This window comes from Lutjanus erythropterus, chromosome 21 (genome assembly GCF_056507025.1).
Source record: "Lutjanus erythropterus isolate fLutEry1 chromosome 21, fLutEry1.hap2, whole genome shotgun sequence".
In the NCBI taxonomy this organism is placed as follows: domain Eukaryota; kingdom Metazoa; phylum Chordata; class Actinopteri; order Lutjaniformes; family Lutjanidae; genus Lutjanus; species Lutjanus erythropterus.
Window position 1 is genome coordinate 17001249 of NC_139337.1, and position 15933 is coordinate 17017181.

At 38.9% G+C, this 15933-nt stretch overlaps 1 protein-coding gene across 1 annotated transcript in view; it reads left to right on the forward strand.

Annotated features, from left to right (window-relative positions):
* Positions 1-11815, forward strand: part of jph1a (junctophilin 1a) — a 45735-nt gene extending 33920 nt beyond the window's left edge. The window contains exons 5-7 of the mRNA XM_084746884.1: positions 6937-7646; positions 9000-9096; positions 9289-11815. Coding sequence (XP_084603010.1) covers positions 6937-7646; positions 9000-9080 — 791 coding nt within the window. The 3' untranslated portion in view covers positions 9081-9096; positions 9289-11815. The remainder of the gene's footprint in view (positions 1-6936; positions 7647-8999; positions 9097-9288) is intronic.
* The last annotated feature ends 4118 nt before the right edge of the window (positions 11816-15933 follow it).

Sequence of the window (15933 nt, forward strand, 5' to 3'; positions counted from 1 at the left end):
TGTCAGGCCCGAGAGCCAGACACAAGCAGGTGTTGCTTTATATTCATGGCAGCAGGTGTCGTGGAGTAAGTTTGAAGACGGTAGTTCAGCTCAAGTTTAAAGTCATGCAGCAACTTTGTATGACTTTCAAGGATACAGCATATAAAGTATTTTAAGATACCAGTGATCCCACCCGTTTCAAAGCAAATGTCAGACATTTTTTTAGCTGTACCTTTAGCAGAAATAGTCATCGTAAGTTGTGAGGTAGATTGGGCATTATTCCTGTGATGATGTATTACTGTGTCAGCCCCAGGGTTGTAGAAAGATATTGATATACTTGAGTATAGCAATGTTATATTTTGTGATACTGTATCGATTATCAAAACTCTGATATTGTGATACATGCAAAGATTTGTGGCAGTGCTCAGTTTTGTGTTGTATGTAAACCTACCCTATTCAATACCATGGACAAAAACAAAATGATAAATCCTGTCACTACAACTTGGACTCCTTAATCAAATTTGGCTATGCAGCATTTCCAGTTGTCTCAAACAACAGCAACGGCACGGGAACATGTTTGGATGTGTTGTTAATGCAACGTTGAAGCTTACCTTGACTTCTATGAATTCGTTGCATCTAGATGTCATTCTTTGAGATGCTTTGCTGAGTTTGTAAGTGTTTCCTCCTTTCATCTGAAAAGTCTGATGGTTGTTCTTCAGTGCTGGCGAACAATTTTCTTCCTTTGGCATTTAACAGCAGACTAGACCTTTTGCAGGTGCATATGCCCCTACTTCAGATGCAGAAGAACTGCATCCCTGTTACAACTGTACCGTAGAAAAACATGTACTGTCATGTTATCAGAAATTTGGCGTTGACTTGATACTGAATCAGCAGTTACCACGACATTCCTATTAAAGGAAGAACTCAAGTCCGCTTTGAAAGTCTTACTGCATGAAAAAATGGGAATATGGGACAATGTGGGACTTGTTAAAGCAGGCACAACCTTCTGGACCATTTGTGGAAATTAGTAGATTATCTGTGACCTTTGCTATCATTTCCTTGTCTGGATTTGACTCTTTCCAGCACGCCATTTCTCCATCAATCACATGTCAGTTCATGTGAACACGATGCCCTTCATGTTCCTCTTTGCATGCTGCCAATTACAAACAAAGCACCAGAAAACAGTGATTACACTCAAAACAGTGGCCACAGACAGTGGAGTATACTTTATATGCATGTGTTTGTATGAGTTAAGTGTGTATATATATGTGCGTGTGTGTTTGTCTATGTAACAGTAGTGGAAGTAATCTGGCCAAACAATGACAGCTCCCCCTGCCCATCTGCCAGCGTGAGTAGGAGGAAGAAAGAGACAAAATCTAAAAGCTACAAATTGATTCATGAATGGTAAATATAACAGAGTAGAAAACATGGTGACATGGTGACCCACAGCACAGATTAATACATATATGATATCAATACTAGAATGTGAATAAAATGAAATCTAACCAAATTTATCATAGAACACAATCAGGAAAATGCAAATGTCTTATATGTTTGACATATAGCACTGATGAAAAGCTGGACCAAACAGTTTGCCTGAAGAAATGTAAATTTCTGTCCCTGTTAGGATGTAAAGACACGGCAGCAGCCAAGACTTGTCATCATTCATTTAACAACAATAATAGCCTTGGGTCAGTGTTTGATTGTCAGCACTTCTTGAAAAAAAAAGATTCAAGTGGCAAGAATAGATATTTGCTGAATGACTTTTCAACTCTGGGGTTTATAACAGTAAATTGTAATATACTGACCCCCTTCCTCCTTATGAATCTTCAGTTGAACCCAGAATGATGTACAATGGCAACAGATGTGGTAACAGCACATACTGTACTCCATCCCCCCTCATATACACACACACACACACACACACACACGTGCACACCTCCCCTATTGCTACTGCTATTCATCTCATATTAAGGTCAGTAGGGGTTAGGCTAGGTCTTAAACAGTCGATCCGTTGTGTTTTGTGTGAGTGTATGATCGTGTGTGTGCGTGTGTCAGAGCGTGTGTTTTGCTTGGAGAGCACTGGAGCAGAAAATGTGCTGTGGATTAACATGAACAGAACTGGCAACCGCAGCTTAAACAAAAGCTTGTATTCTAATAACCTCAAAGAGACCGTGATGAGGCTAGAAGATGAAGACATATTACATATTATACTTGAGCTTTTCTTGAAAAGAATTAAAAAAAATTGTATGCATGAATCTTAAAGAGACAGTTCACCCCAAAATAAAAAAAAATATCTGTAGTATTATTTATCCATCCAGATTGCTTTGGAGTCAGCTGCTGAGTTTTGGAGATATCAGCTGTAGAACTAGATGGCACACAGCTTGTGGTGTTCAGATCACCAAAAAAAAAAAAAGTTTGTAAAATTCAACAGCAGTATTTCAAGAAATTAGAACCTGCTTACTCAAGATAATCCACTGACCTTGTTGTGAGCAGCTGTCACAAGCACAAGCTTCTCATCCATGACTGGATGCACACTTCCTTCTGTGCAGTGATAGAGTTGGCAGGTGTAGTTAAGCAGAGGGAAAATAGTTCATACACAGAACTGTTCACTGCGAGGTCTGTGGATTATCTTGAATAATTGACCCTTCCTAAGTCCCGCCCTTTTTTGCTACATGCTCCAATAACAGTCATGCCCCTTTCGGTGGACCTCTATAGCAAGAGACAAATTATTTTTTGATCCCATTTGAATTATGTCACAAATTACACATGTGATGTTTGTCAGTTTAAGATTTTACAAAACAAGAGAATCTCAGTTCATAAAACTGTTCAAGTAAGACTGTGAAGTAATTAAAAAGACTACACACCCAGCCACTGAAGCTTTGATGCCTACGTGTTTTTGTACTGGGATGTAAAACAGCAGGTCTTACTTGTTCTTTCCCTTCATGGCTGATAAAACCACTAAGAGTCACTGGATAAAACACTTCATGCAAGATAACATTATAAGGAGTGAGATTAGTGTTTATGACTGTTGTTGTATTGTGCAAGACCAGAAATGTAGTTCACTGAGCGCTTTCGCATAAAGCTAAACTAAATTACAAACAAACACAAATTTAAAATTATGTTTTAAATTTACAAACAACATACGTGTAATGTCATAGCACAGTTCAAATGGATCAAAAAATAATTTGTCTCTAACATAGACTACCGTTCATATTATATCTAAAGTTAGATCCCATGGGGCTCACTGGAAGGGGCATGACTTCGCTTTTCTATAGGGTCACATCTTAAGTTAGATAACATTAGCAAAACACAGACTAATCAAGCAATAATGTAAACAAAACTCTAGCTAACTAGCAAGCTTATAGTTGATGTAGACTGACTATCTAGTTGCTAGGATTTTGCTGCTAACATTAGCTAATTTAAGATGATAATATATGTTGTTTTTACAGGTCCCTCAACAAAATCATCTTCAAAGTTTGGTTAGCACACAGCATAAGTACAAAAGAAAATAGGAAAAGGAGAAAGCAGACCAAGGTACTATGCTTGCTCAACTGTAACTGGAGCACAGAATGAAAAGAGGGCTGAGGAAATGTCATGATTTCCAGAAAAAGACGTTGCTGTTGACTTCTTCAAATGTGTGTTTTTGGTGCTTTGAGGACCAGAAGCTAATTCCATTACAGTCGAGATAAGGTAGACATTTCTCCAAAAGTGGGCAACTCATACCAAAAAAAAATCTAAATGGACAATTGGCTCTACAGGTAAAAAGAAAATAATGTATTTTTGATTTTTAGGTGAAATGTCTCTTTATATTTGAGGAAAAAAATCATTTTGTTATAATTCAGATTTTTGCTTGTGCTTATTTGGGTTTGTGTTGATTATTTGTGTCTTGGCTATGACTAATACCATGGCCTATTTTAATGACCCTCTCTGGAGGGCTGCAGACTCAGCCCAGCTGATCAATGTTCAGATGAAAGAAACACCACGACCATTTGGGTAATTGAGTCCCAGTACATGTTCCAGCTGACCTGGCAGGATTCCTTGGTAGAGTTAGAGTACGACTAATAAATCTTCACTCACTCATCACAACAACATGATAAAATATCAGCTTTCTAGTGTTGAAACACAAAAAAAAGTACATCCACGTTCAGCATGTTTTTGAATTTAGATTGGCTTCAGGAGGGGAATGCAGTCTGTGTGTGTGTGAGGCTGGGGGTCATTTTAGTGGCGAGAACCATTCAGAAAATGCCTGGAACCCCTGGCAGGAATCCGTCCCCAAACAGACTGAAACTGCTCAGGCCCGCCCATGAAGCCCTAACTCTTATTGAGTTATGGTGTGAAATTAAGCTCCGCAGATATATTAAGCCCCGCAGATGTTCAAATGTCCCCCCATCTCTTTGTAGTGGGTCTTATTGGTCGTGGCGGTTGTGAAACAAATTAAGAATGTCATGCAGCCGAAAAATACTTTGGGCTTATGAGTACTGAGGCCTAGAAGATTCTGCGATAAGGCTGCTTATGCTGATGTGGGATTGGAAACACTTGTTCCCTTCTGGATTTGAGGTTTGCACAATTGTCCCCAGAGGTGATAAGTGTCAAATCTAAATCAATATGAATTCTTTTATTGAATTACGGTGTGTAAGCTTAATAGGTGGCATGCATATAAGAGGTGTCAAGTAAATCCTTTTGATTGATCTCTGAGATTAACTCATTTTCCAACCCAATAACCCAGTCCATACTGAAGGACTGACAAGTATATCTTATCAGGTCGGGATGAATAGATAAAAATAAATCATAAATCCCACTTAAAATTTTAGAAAAAACATATATATTTTATATATATTTACATATATATAAAATTTGGGGAAACAGTCACTATTTCAGGATCTTTCCAACTCTGACTTTGAACCAAGTCTCTAGAATGGCCCTAACCTGTCTTTAAATTTCTTCCCTCTCTATATGTATACATATAAAATCAATTGTCCATATAATTTCTAGATTTGCTTCTCTCTGTTTCAGGATGGCTATATAGGATGCGGAGGATCCTTCTGCGCTCATGCCATCTGATGTACTTCAAACAAAGCAGCATTGTCCCTGTGTTAGTCACTCTGACACCGTCTAATTTAGGCGAAGTGAAAAAAAAAGCCGGCAAACAAAGAGCCTGATGTCTCTAATAAATATTAATTCAGCACAGAACAAAGGGACGGATAAAGTGTCATTTTTCTCACATGCAAAAAGGCTTTTACATTTAGATTCAGGCCCTATTGTCCATGCATTAGAGGACGTAAAGTCCAATAATGAAAATGCAAAAGATGTAGTTAAAAGAGGAGTGCACATTTAGTCAAGATGCTGTAGTGTCACTTTAATCTGTTCACTAACTGAACCTCAGTCCATAAACTCCTGATGGAGAGAAAAGAAGCAGCCACTTTAAAAAAAAAAAAAGAGGCATCATTACACCTTAAGGTTGACTCTCTTCATCTGTACAGACGTGTTGGTTGGATGCTGAGAATTGATGTGACAAGGGCCTTTCCAGGAAAACAACATACTGATAAAAGAGAATGGCTGATGATGAAGATGAGCCTGCAGAGGAGGCTTCCTTTGTGAAATGGTGTTTGTGACCCTGCATTAATCAGCCTATTTTTCCCCCGTCTGCCTCAGTCTGTGCAGAATGATTGCATATATAATGTTGATTCATGAATATTTTATTTGAAAGTTCAACTATGCTTAGGGCCAGCTCTGGTTTAAATCTGGCTCACGGTGCAGCGCGTCAGACAGGCGGGATGGAGAGAAAATTAAGAGTGCTCTGTTTTCCTAATCTGGCTCCTTGGACAGTGGCTGCATCAGAAATTTCAGGATAGTCTTGGTGTTTGTTCAGGACTCTGCTGGCTTTCCTGCGTCATCATTAAACTACATCTGAACCTCAGATAACGGGGCGTTTGAATCTTGGTTTGCCTGTCTGTAAATGTGTGAGCTAGGCAGGTGTTAACCCCATTTTGTGCCTTTCAGGTACTATCATTACATTCAAGTTGCAGAGCTAAACATGTATTTTTTCTGAGAGTTAAATCCTGGGTGTGAATTGATATCCCCTGTGCATACTGTTTTTTTTAATCCCCACTGAGATACATGGTATCTCTGCTTCTGGACAGACTGAATAAATTAAATGCATTGCTTTTGCCTGCTGGTAGATGGTGCAAAATGATAAGCCTCACTCACTATTTAAAACGTTATGGATGTTAGGTTAACTTAAACAATATACATCAAACAAAGCATTTTGGTATTTTTTATGCCTGTGAGTTAGATGAGAAAACAGATACCATTCTCATGTCTAGTCATGCTAGCCTAATTGTGTAACAAAAAAATACACCTACCAGCATCTCTAAATCTTGCTAAATATATTTCGGTTGTTTAATCTGTACAGGTGTAAAATCTTTTTTTTTTTGAGATACAACATGTTAATTAGTGAGCTTTAGAGGTTCATGGCCACACTAACTATGTCCAGTCCTGGCGCTAAGTTAAGCTAACTGATGCTGGTAGTGGTAGTGCTACTGCAAAATGTTTTTTTTATAAAGGTAGTGGTTTTTTTATATCTAAAAGTGCTCCAAAATAAATGTCAGACATCAAACTAAAATGCAGAATTTCAGCGACCAGTTATGTTTGACTCATGGCACAATCTGGATTCAGGACATAGTTTTTTGTTGTTATGTTTTTTCTCTTTTATTTTGAATGGTGATCAGAATATTTTTAACAAACAGAAGTGAGCCTTGAGGTACAAAAGGTTGAGAACCCCTGGTTTAAAGATACATCTGTTCTTTACAACTACACAATGATGTTTTTGTTGTTTTTGCATGCTGCAACCAAACCATACTAGTAAACAAGAGTCATGTATTTCTTTCCCGTGTAAATTGGATGTAGTATCTGTAGATTATTTATTAATGTGTGTTACCTGTCTCCCCCCTGCAGGACCCGACTATGTAAAACAACAGTTAAAGGAGCCTGTGGAGATTAAAGAGGTCCCTGTAGAAAAGAAGGACAGGTCCCCAAGAGATTCTCCACACTTTTACCGCAAAGGTACCACTCCTCCCCACTCGCCTGTGACCAGCCCTGTAGCCACACCGCCCCCCTCGCCTCACTCCAGCAAGAAGAAAGGTCAGCTCGCCAACAGCACCAGCCGCAAAACCAGCAAAGAGGAAAAGCCTTCACGCAAGATAAGCAAAGACGAGAAGTCGAGTCATAAACCCAGCAAGGACGAGCGGTCTAACAGAAAGCTGAGTAAAGAGGAGAGCATGCATGTCGAGGCTCCAGCTAAACCTGCTAAAATTCAGCAGCAGTCTACCGCAGCATCCGCTCCTCCTCCTCCACAGCAGCAGCCTCCTGCGGTTCCAGTCAACGGCGAGCTCCACAGCGAGTACCACAGTTATTATGTCAAGGCCCCTACACGGATCCCTCTGCCTCCAGACCCCGAGGAGGATCCAGAAGAAGAGCCTAGTGCCCTGGCCCTGGCACGTATGCCCCCACAAGCCACTAAGTCCTTTACCCCCACTCCTAAGCCAGCCTCCATACGTGAGAGCAAGAGCGACCAGAAACTCAGGAAGCAGGATTCCCTAAAGCCAAAGAGCCTCGCAGACACAAAGAAAGCCAGTATGGATATTGCAGAAAGCATGGAAGAAACGGTAAGTATCAGTTTTAAGATCAAAACATTTGTTTTTTGAAAGACATTTTGAGAAATTTGCTTTCTTGCAGAGAGTTCAGTGTGAAGATTGATACCACTCTTGTGTGTTTATGGTAAATATGAAGCTTGAGCCAGTTAGATTATCTTAGTGTCACGACTGGAAACAGGGGCAAACAGCTAGCCCGTCTCTGTCCAGAAGTAATAAAATCTGCCTTCCAGTACTTGTAAAACTCACTAATTAACAAGCAATTTCTTGTTTGATTAATCCATGCAAAATGCATTTTACAGGGAGTTATATATCAGACTATTTCTGCCTGGCAATTCAGTTGCAATATGATATAGCATGTTGATTATTAGGATTAAGTGGATTTTGTTACCTTTGGGCAGAGCCGGGCTAGCTGTTTCCCCCTGTTTCCTGTCTTTGTGCTAAGCTAAGCTAACTGGCTGCTGGTTGTAGCTTCATATCTAGAGATGGGCAGTGTTTCAAGTGTCTTAATGTATTTAAAATACACGTTCAATTACTTATTGCTTGTGTCTGTGTATTTGAAGTACTTAAAATACATGACTGAATATGTCCTTTTTTCCTCAAATAAGACACACTTTATCCTCAGGTTTAAACTGAAGGACAACAAAAACTTAATTGTCCTCATTATAGTTTATAGTTACACATCCTGTATGGTCCAGAAACTCGCTAAACGTGAACTACTACTGTCTCATTTTTGCTCCTCGTGACCAGTAGCTTGTGGAAAGTTCTGTTGGTGTTTGGTGCAAATTTCCCTTAAAGTAAAGGTATATTATCAAAATATCATCAGATGTTGAATTCTAGTGCAAGCAAACTAAATTACACTAAAATACAACAGATGTAAAAATTAATACAAAATAACCTCAGTTTTGGTTATAATAAGTGCATTACGTAAGTCACGTTTCATAGATGATGGTACTTACAAAACGTATCTTAAGTAATTTAAAAATAATTCTAGAATAAATAAGTCATTGTTGACTTTTGGTTTCACATGGGACACATATATTGAGCCTATCTAAAATATGATATTAATTTGTATAGTATGTATTTTTATATTTTCAAAGTTACTTATATTTTAATTAAATACATTTTCCATACCAGTATTTTGTATTTTATTTTAAATACAAACAAGTATTTGTTCCCATCTCTGTTCATATCTACCATACAGACTTGAGTAGTAACGAGTTTCTCATTTAACTTTGATGAGAAAGCAAATGATCATATTTCCAACCATTCCTTTAATCCTGCCTACTTCTTCCTATTCAAGTGATTCTTAATAAGATCATTTTTCTGAAGATATGTGATATCTGATCATAATGTCATTTATTGCAGGGTCCCAACTCCATCCTTGTTGCTATGGTAATGCTGTTGAATATTGGCCTTGCAATTATATTTGTCCATTTTCTGACATGATGATGCTGTTTCTCAGGTAAGTTCACTTATTTTCCCCAGACACCTTTATTCATCAACAAAAAATTAATAAGGAGTGGATGACTCTTTGTATTTCTAAAGATGAATCTGCCCTTTTATCCATGTCTTGTGTGTCCTGTGTGTGCCACAATGTGTTTCTGAAATGCGACAAGCAGCCAATTAAATCCCCACAAACTGTTTTATGTTGCAGTGAAACCATGGCAACCGGTACAGTTGCAACGCCGGCCTTGAAAAATGAAAATGGCGCCAGTGAGACACGGGGGCGGCCGTAGGTGTTTAGGCATCAACGTGACACCGAAGAGAATCAGGAGGAAGGCATCACTACCAACCAACCTGTCATGGGCCTTCTTTAGGGCCTGCCCCGTGAATTAGCACTCCTCTGGCTTCTCTAAAAGCTGAGGCGAAATGTCGTGTCTAGTGAGATGTATTAAAATAAAAAAAAAGTTTAAAAATGCAACCAAACATACACAGTCTGAAAAAAGAAGTAATTGAAACCCACACGTGTGCTGATCCAAGCACTGGTCTCTGTAGCCCACTCCCACTGCCTTGGCAGAGGTAGCGGTGGGCTGACGGACTTTGCTGGAAGAGTGTGGAGATGCACTTTTAGATGATGGGAGCAAACAGCTGCCTTTCTATTTTGCCATCTGACGTTTTGATGGGGAGATGTGAGCCCGGCGGCCGGCAGCGGGGGTGGGGAGGGACAGTCGCAGCGGGAGCGTGCTCGGGTGTAATGGAGCGTTTTCTGGGGTTCACGCCACTCTTGCAACAGGAAACTGGGCACGGCCGTTGCCAGCAGTCAGTGCTAGCACGGTCACTAGCCAGTCTTACTCTGTTTACCCAATCACCACAGCAGCTTTCTCGAGCTCCGTCCATTGTAACCCAGGATACACTGCTTTGAAACACTCCCCGTGCATGGTACCGTTTTAATATTTTGTTTTTGTTTGTTTTCTGTTTTATTGTAGCTTTTTTTGTTCATTGTTGTTCTCTGAATGTTGGTTACCTGCAGTCATATGCTTGTAGTTGAAAAGGAAATCTCTTCTCAAAATGAGTAAATTATTTTTTTTCCCTTTTATTTTGAAAATATTGAACTATTGAGTTGTAATTTGACATTACACATTCATGTTACTGAAAGTGCAATATGTTTATTTTTTTCAAAGGAAAGCTTATAGTTTATTTTGCCAAAAAAGGGGGGAGGGGGTTGTACCATTATAAAAATCCTGTGTTGCATTTTTATTTTGAAAATACTGGTTTGAGAAAGGTTGTCATTTAACAGCTTAAATTATGTTTAATAAGGAGGTTCACACTTTTAAAGCTACCTAGCTCTGTGAGAGTGAAGTAACCCATGTCAAATGTCTTATGTTATTTATTAAATCAGAAGGAAAATTATTTCATCGTACACGCCGAGACCATTTTCCTTGTATTTCTTCATGCTAGTCCTTGCTTTCATTGTTTCAGTGTAAAAATGCAAAGATGCAGTTCACACAGCTGCTTCCATAGGCCCAGCAGTGCTTGCGTACTTTGAGACTGGATCAGGACAGTCTTGTGGACAGTGGAAGCTGAATTTATTCAGGTTGAGGCCATGGGAAAAGTGGCACCAGGGAGAAGGAGAGATGCCTTTAAATGTCTTTAACAGTACTACTGTTTACCTCAGAAAAAAGATGAGGAAGTTTGGGGGGAGGGGGGGGAAAGAGATGCCATCCTTGTCTTAACTTTGTCGTGTTGGGGGGGAAATACTTTGACTGTTGTCGTCACCTGAATCATGCTTTTAACTTGCCTCATCGTAGCTGTTTGTAGTCTTTGTTGCAGGTATGGCATGAGTTTCTTTGATTTTAAAAAAGGTGGTTACTTATATGGTTGACATTTACTGTCATCACTACCAAGATTAATTATTTATTTATTGTACAACTGATGTGTTTGTGAACATTGGTCATTCTAAAAGGGCTTTAAAAAATGGCTAGGTTTTCTTTGCTGCGATTCAGTTTTGAAGTTGTGTCTGTTAACCAATGAGCAGCACGTTACATTTAGAGAACGCTTCAGCCAGTTAGATGTTTGCAAACTGTCCACACAACTGGAAACTAATCAATAAAATCTATTCGAAATCTGGAATAGACACTAAAAGCAGACCAAGAAACAAAATTATTAAAAAAAAAAACATTGTTGTATTAGAAATGTGACACATTAATGATGATTTTCTCTGTTTTTTTCCTCTACACCCTCTTTTTCTTGTTTTAACTGTCTTCACTCAAGCATGGTGAAGACTAGAGTTTCAGAGGGATTAACAGAACAGCCTGTTTATGGGATATTTTTTGAAATGCAACATTGCATGTCGGAGTCATTTATATATAGATTATTATATACTATTTGTAAGGATTTTTACAGAGCACAATCCAGAATCTGGTATGAGTTGGTATTTTTCTAACAATTTGCACACCTGTATTTTGACAATGAATATAACTTGTTTGTAATTGGTAATGTAATGCACATATGATAATGTTTGACGGTGGAAAACAAAATACTTTATTTCTAATTGGATGTACTGTATGTACCATTTGGGGATGTGAAAGGCAGATGTACTTGTTTGAGTATTTTAGGATATACCGAGGAACTGCGTGAGACTTTTGATATCTCAAGGTTCATGTTACCCCACTGATTTGTGCAAAGTCTTTGGAGATGAAGTTATGTGTATAACAATAAAGATGTTATGCCTTGGTAAACTACATTTTGCTTATATCTGATATTTTCACACCACTATGCATCATCCCAAGGATCATAACTTTAAACTTTCCAGGAATTGTGATTTGATATGCTGTGCGTCCACCTGCCACAGATTGCCACAAGTTGCCACAAGCAGAGTGCCAGGGGCTGCCTTGGGGTGCCACTAGATGCGAAAGGGTGCCACAAGTTGACATAGAGCGCCAAAACCTTCCACAGAGTGCCAGTAGCTGTCACAGAGTGCCATAAGCTGCCACAGAGTGCAAGTAGCAGCTGCCACAGGGTGGCACTAGGTGTCACAGGGTGCCGCAGTCCACCACAGAGTGCAATTAGCTGCTGCTACAGAGGACCGCTAGCTGCCAATGGGTGCCACAAGCTGCCACAGTGTGCCACTAGCTTCTCCAAGGTGCTAGTGATAGGATCTCAGCCCTGCTGTTTTTTCAATATATTAAATAAATAACTAATTGCATTACCAGTGCAATGTAATGTAATAAAACACAATACCAACAGTATAACAGAGTATAAAATATACAGTTAAACATTAATTAATGTAACATAAATAGTTACACTGGTATAAAACCCACAGATTTGAATAGATGGATTAGAGGATTTATTTTCTTAGAAGAATGTGTTAAATTCCAGTCTCATGTTCACTTCTATGTATCTCCGAGGTTCATCGTCTCATCTGTGCTTAGCCTCCTTACTGTGATGGCCTCATGGCGACCTTCTCCTAATGAGATCCGGGGGGAAAAGAGTAGGCGTGAAATCAAAGTATCTTCGTTGGGGTTTCACATTAACGGTGCGGGTGCAGGCAGGTGCCCCAGTTTGTCTGGGGTCAGTTTGTACTGTTTCCACTGATGATCAGCCCTGGATTAGTGTAGTGTTACACCAGTCGTGGCACCTGCCTGGAATCTGCAACGCCATGTCATGCACTTGCTGTGCCCTCTGCCCTGACCCTGGCAGACACTGCAAAACCCTCAGAGTTTTATCATCTCACACTGTTTCAGAGTGTAAATTTAGGTTTTCTGGAGGGCTCACTGAATTAGCAGTAATCTTTAGTTCCTAACTTGCTTTTGTTGCTATTTATTTGACATAATTACATATGGAAAGTTCTACATTATTTATGTGTTTACTTTGTCTTACAGGTTAAAATATCAGGTGTTATAGTATCATTGCCTATGAAGGAATATTTTGCAGAGTGTGTAATCCTGACACTTAAATCCCCTACATGAAGCTGAACTTGTCAGTAATAGTATAGAATATCTCTGTTACTATTCTGACATGATACAGCCTGCTGGACAAGATGCAGTTGCTCAAGCAGTCCCGGACAAATATAAACCAAAACCTTATAAGCGCATCTTACCTTCATCATGGCTATTTATCCAATTCTAATGACAGCTATGATTCTAACCACAGCGATTGGCCGGTTAAAAGCTTCTTACTTTGACACCTGATGAACTTACCATCCACTACATATTGTTTCTCAAGTTTCTCAGCCAACAAACATGATTTTAAGGAGGAAAAAGGTCACATTTAGGATCCCAGCTGTGATGGAAATGGTTATAAAGCATTCCATTAATTTAAACTACTACAAGGAACTTTCACAGTGTGTTGATTTTGGAGGCTCTGTGGACAAAGGTGGTAGTGTTTCCTCTGCCATAATCACAAAATATCACAATTAAAGTAAGCTAAAGAAAACTCACTGTAACTAAAGGTCCCATGTGATATACAGGGATCTATTGGCAGAATATGACATAAAAGAAATATAGTGTGTCTCATTAGATAATAATAATCAACTTGTTGCCTTAGAATTTATATCTAACAGAGAGCATGGATCTTCTTCCATGGAGGCTGCCATGTTTTGACATTAGCCCAAAATAAACAAACTAACCACAGTTTTGCTGCCACCATAGTTTCCCCTGCGTGCTTGGAAAGTAAGCATGAGGCGGAGGTGTCTGTAAGCTCACAATCAGATGCCACTAAATCTTATTTTATTGCTCCTCCAGAGTTCATGATCCGAACTGCGACCATAGCAATGGTCTGTTCATAGCAACGGTCTACTATACAGAAATAACAGACCTTTGAATTCTGTAACTGTCCGATCAGAATCGAGTAATTAATAAAAAAAATTATTTCACACCGTTGTAAATAATGTCATATAGTGACCTTTTTCACAGCAACTGTATGAAATAGTAGAGTAAACACAGGTGTTATCAATTAGACTAATTAAGGTTCCATTCCATTTAGTGTAGCAGAGTCTCTCCAGTGAGTTTAATGCTTTGACAATATTGTTTACAAAAGTTTCATTCCAATAATCGAATTGAACTGAATTGAAAAATTGAGTGCACAAAATCAGCACCCTGACTCTGTTTGAAATGAAGAGAACAGAACCTTAATTAGTATCACTGAGAACGTCTGTGTTTAGACTACAACATGTGAAAATGGCTGCTGCGAAAAACATCTATTGTCTCCATAAGTTTTAAAACAGGTAGCAGATGTTCATTATATGTTCATAAAATGACTGTTATACTCAGTTATTAAGCAGTAATTAGCTTTTTATACAGCAGTTATGGATGCTTGATTGGAGAAGTTATAATTCTTCACAAACATATTTTTAAAACTATGTATTTATTTACTGTGGATTATAAACCATCAGTTATTTATGTACTTCTTATAAATGCTAAATATTAGACAGCGGGTTATTATAGACTGATACAGATTTTGTAAATTGTGTAAATCTGTTGCTGATTGGTTGATTAAAAATAAATCCATGATGATTTCAAGAATTATATTTCTCTATTTGCTGTATGTCTGTGAGGATTGGCTCAGACATACAATATAATCATCTTAAGTCTTGCATATACCCACTAAGATGAAAGAAAGTGTATATTTATCTTCCCTCTGTGAGACCAAGCCTCCACCTTCTGACTAAAAAGCAACTTGGTTGTGCTTCTAAAATTGGATTAAGGCTTGTAAGCAGTGAGAGGATATCAGTGCCCAGAGTTTTTAAAAACTGTTGCTAAGACATCAGTATTAAGCAGATCCCCTTTCCATGCCTGGCATAGCTATAGCTTAGCTTAGCATCACTTCATCTGTTATATTTACACAAACAAACCTCAGTTATAAGGCATAAACCCATCACTCTGTCATCTAAAGTAAACTATTATCAGTGTTTCATCATTTAATCATGCAGCACTTTCATTTTCTATCATACGCTAACGTTCCCACATGCCGTTTTTAATAGGAGAGCGCATGATGGACGAGTAAGACGTAAACTAAATTCACTTATGTGCCATTTAGCACAAGACTTTTCATGTCTTGTTTATCTAATGACATGTGAGGTCTGGTGAAGGTTTTATCATGGGGGTCTGCTGGGTGAGTCATTATAGGTCAAACAAGCAGGGCCTCAGCACAGTGCATTAGCCTCCAGCTATTGAAAGTAAATGGTTGTCACATCCACTTATCTGTCTCTTATGCCATTTGAAACTTTCATCATGTGGGGAGTAGGGGCAACAAACCAACACTGTTTTGTAGAAAACAAACATGTCGAGCAGGAACATCTTTTGAAGGACTTTTCAGAATATTTCATGAATTGAGGGGACATTATTTCTCCTGTGCGTCATTCTCTGTTGGTGAGCAAACCACTTTGTCTTAATGGTTGCATAAGTTGGTGGCTTTTAATCATTATTGTATGGCAGTGTGCACTGTTGATCGAGAGCATAATGATGTGGCTTCAGTGACTCAGAGTGCGTTGTGTTGATACTTTTGTTGCTGTATAATTTCAGAAACATTTTGATAAAGTACATAAAAGCCCCGTTTCTCTATGACTCTGTGTCTGTTTGTTACACAGCTCCGTTACCTCAGAGTGCATCTGTTTATTCAAGAAACACATGGTGGAGAGAGTCCACCACCGTGTTTGGGTGCATAAGGGTATCACATTAGAGAACGGCAATCATGACGACCACACTTTTTTTAAATCAAACACTTCAGCAAGTTCCTGAGGTTTGGAAATACCGGCTGTAGAGATGTCTGCCCTCTCCCCAGTATTATGGAGCTGGTTTGTGGTGCTCAAAGCATCAAAAAACATATGTTTGAAAAACTCAACAGTAATGTATCTTTCAAA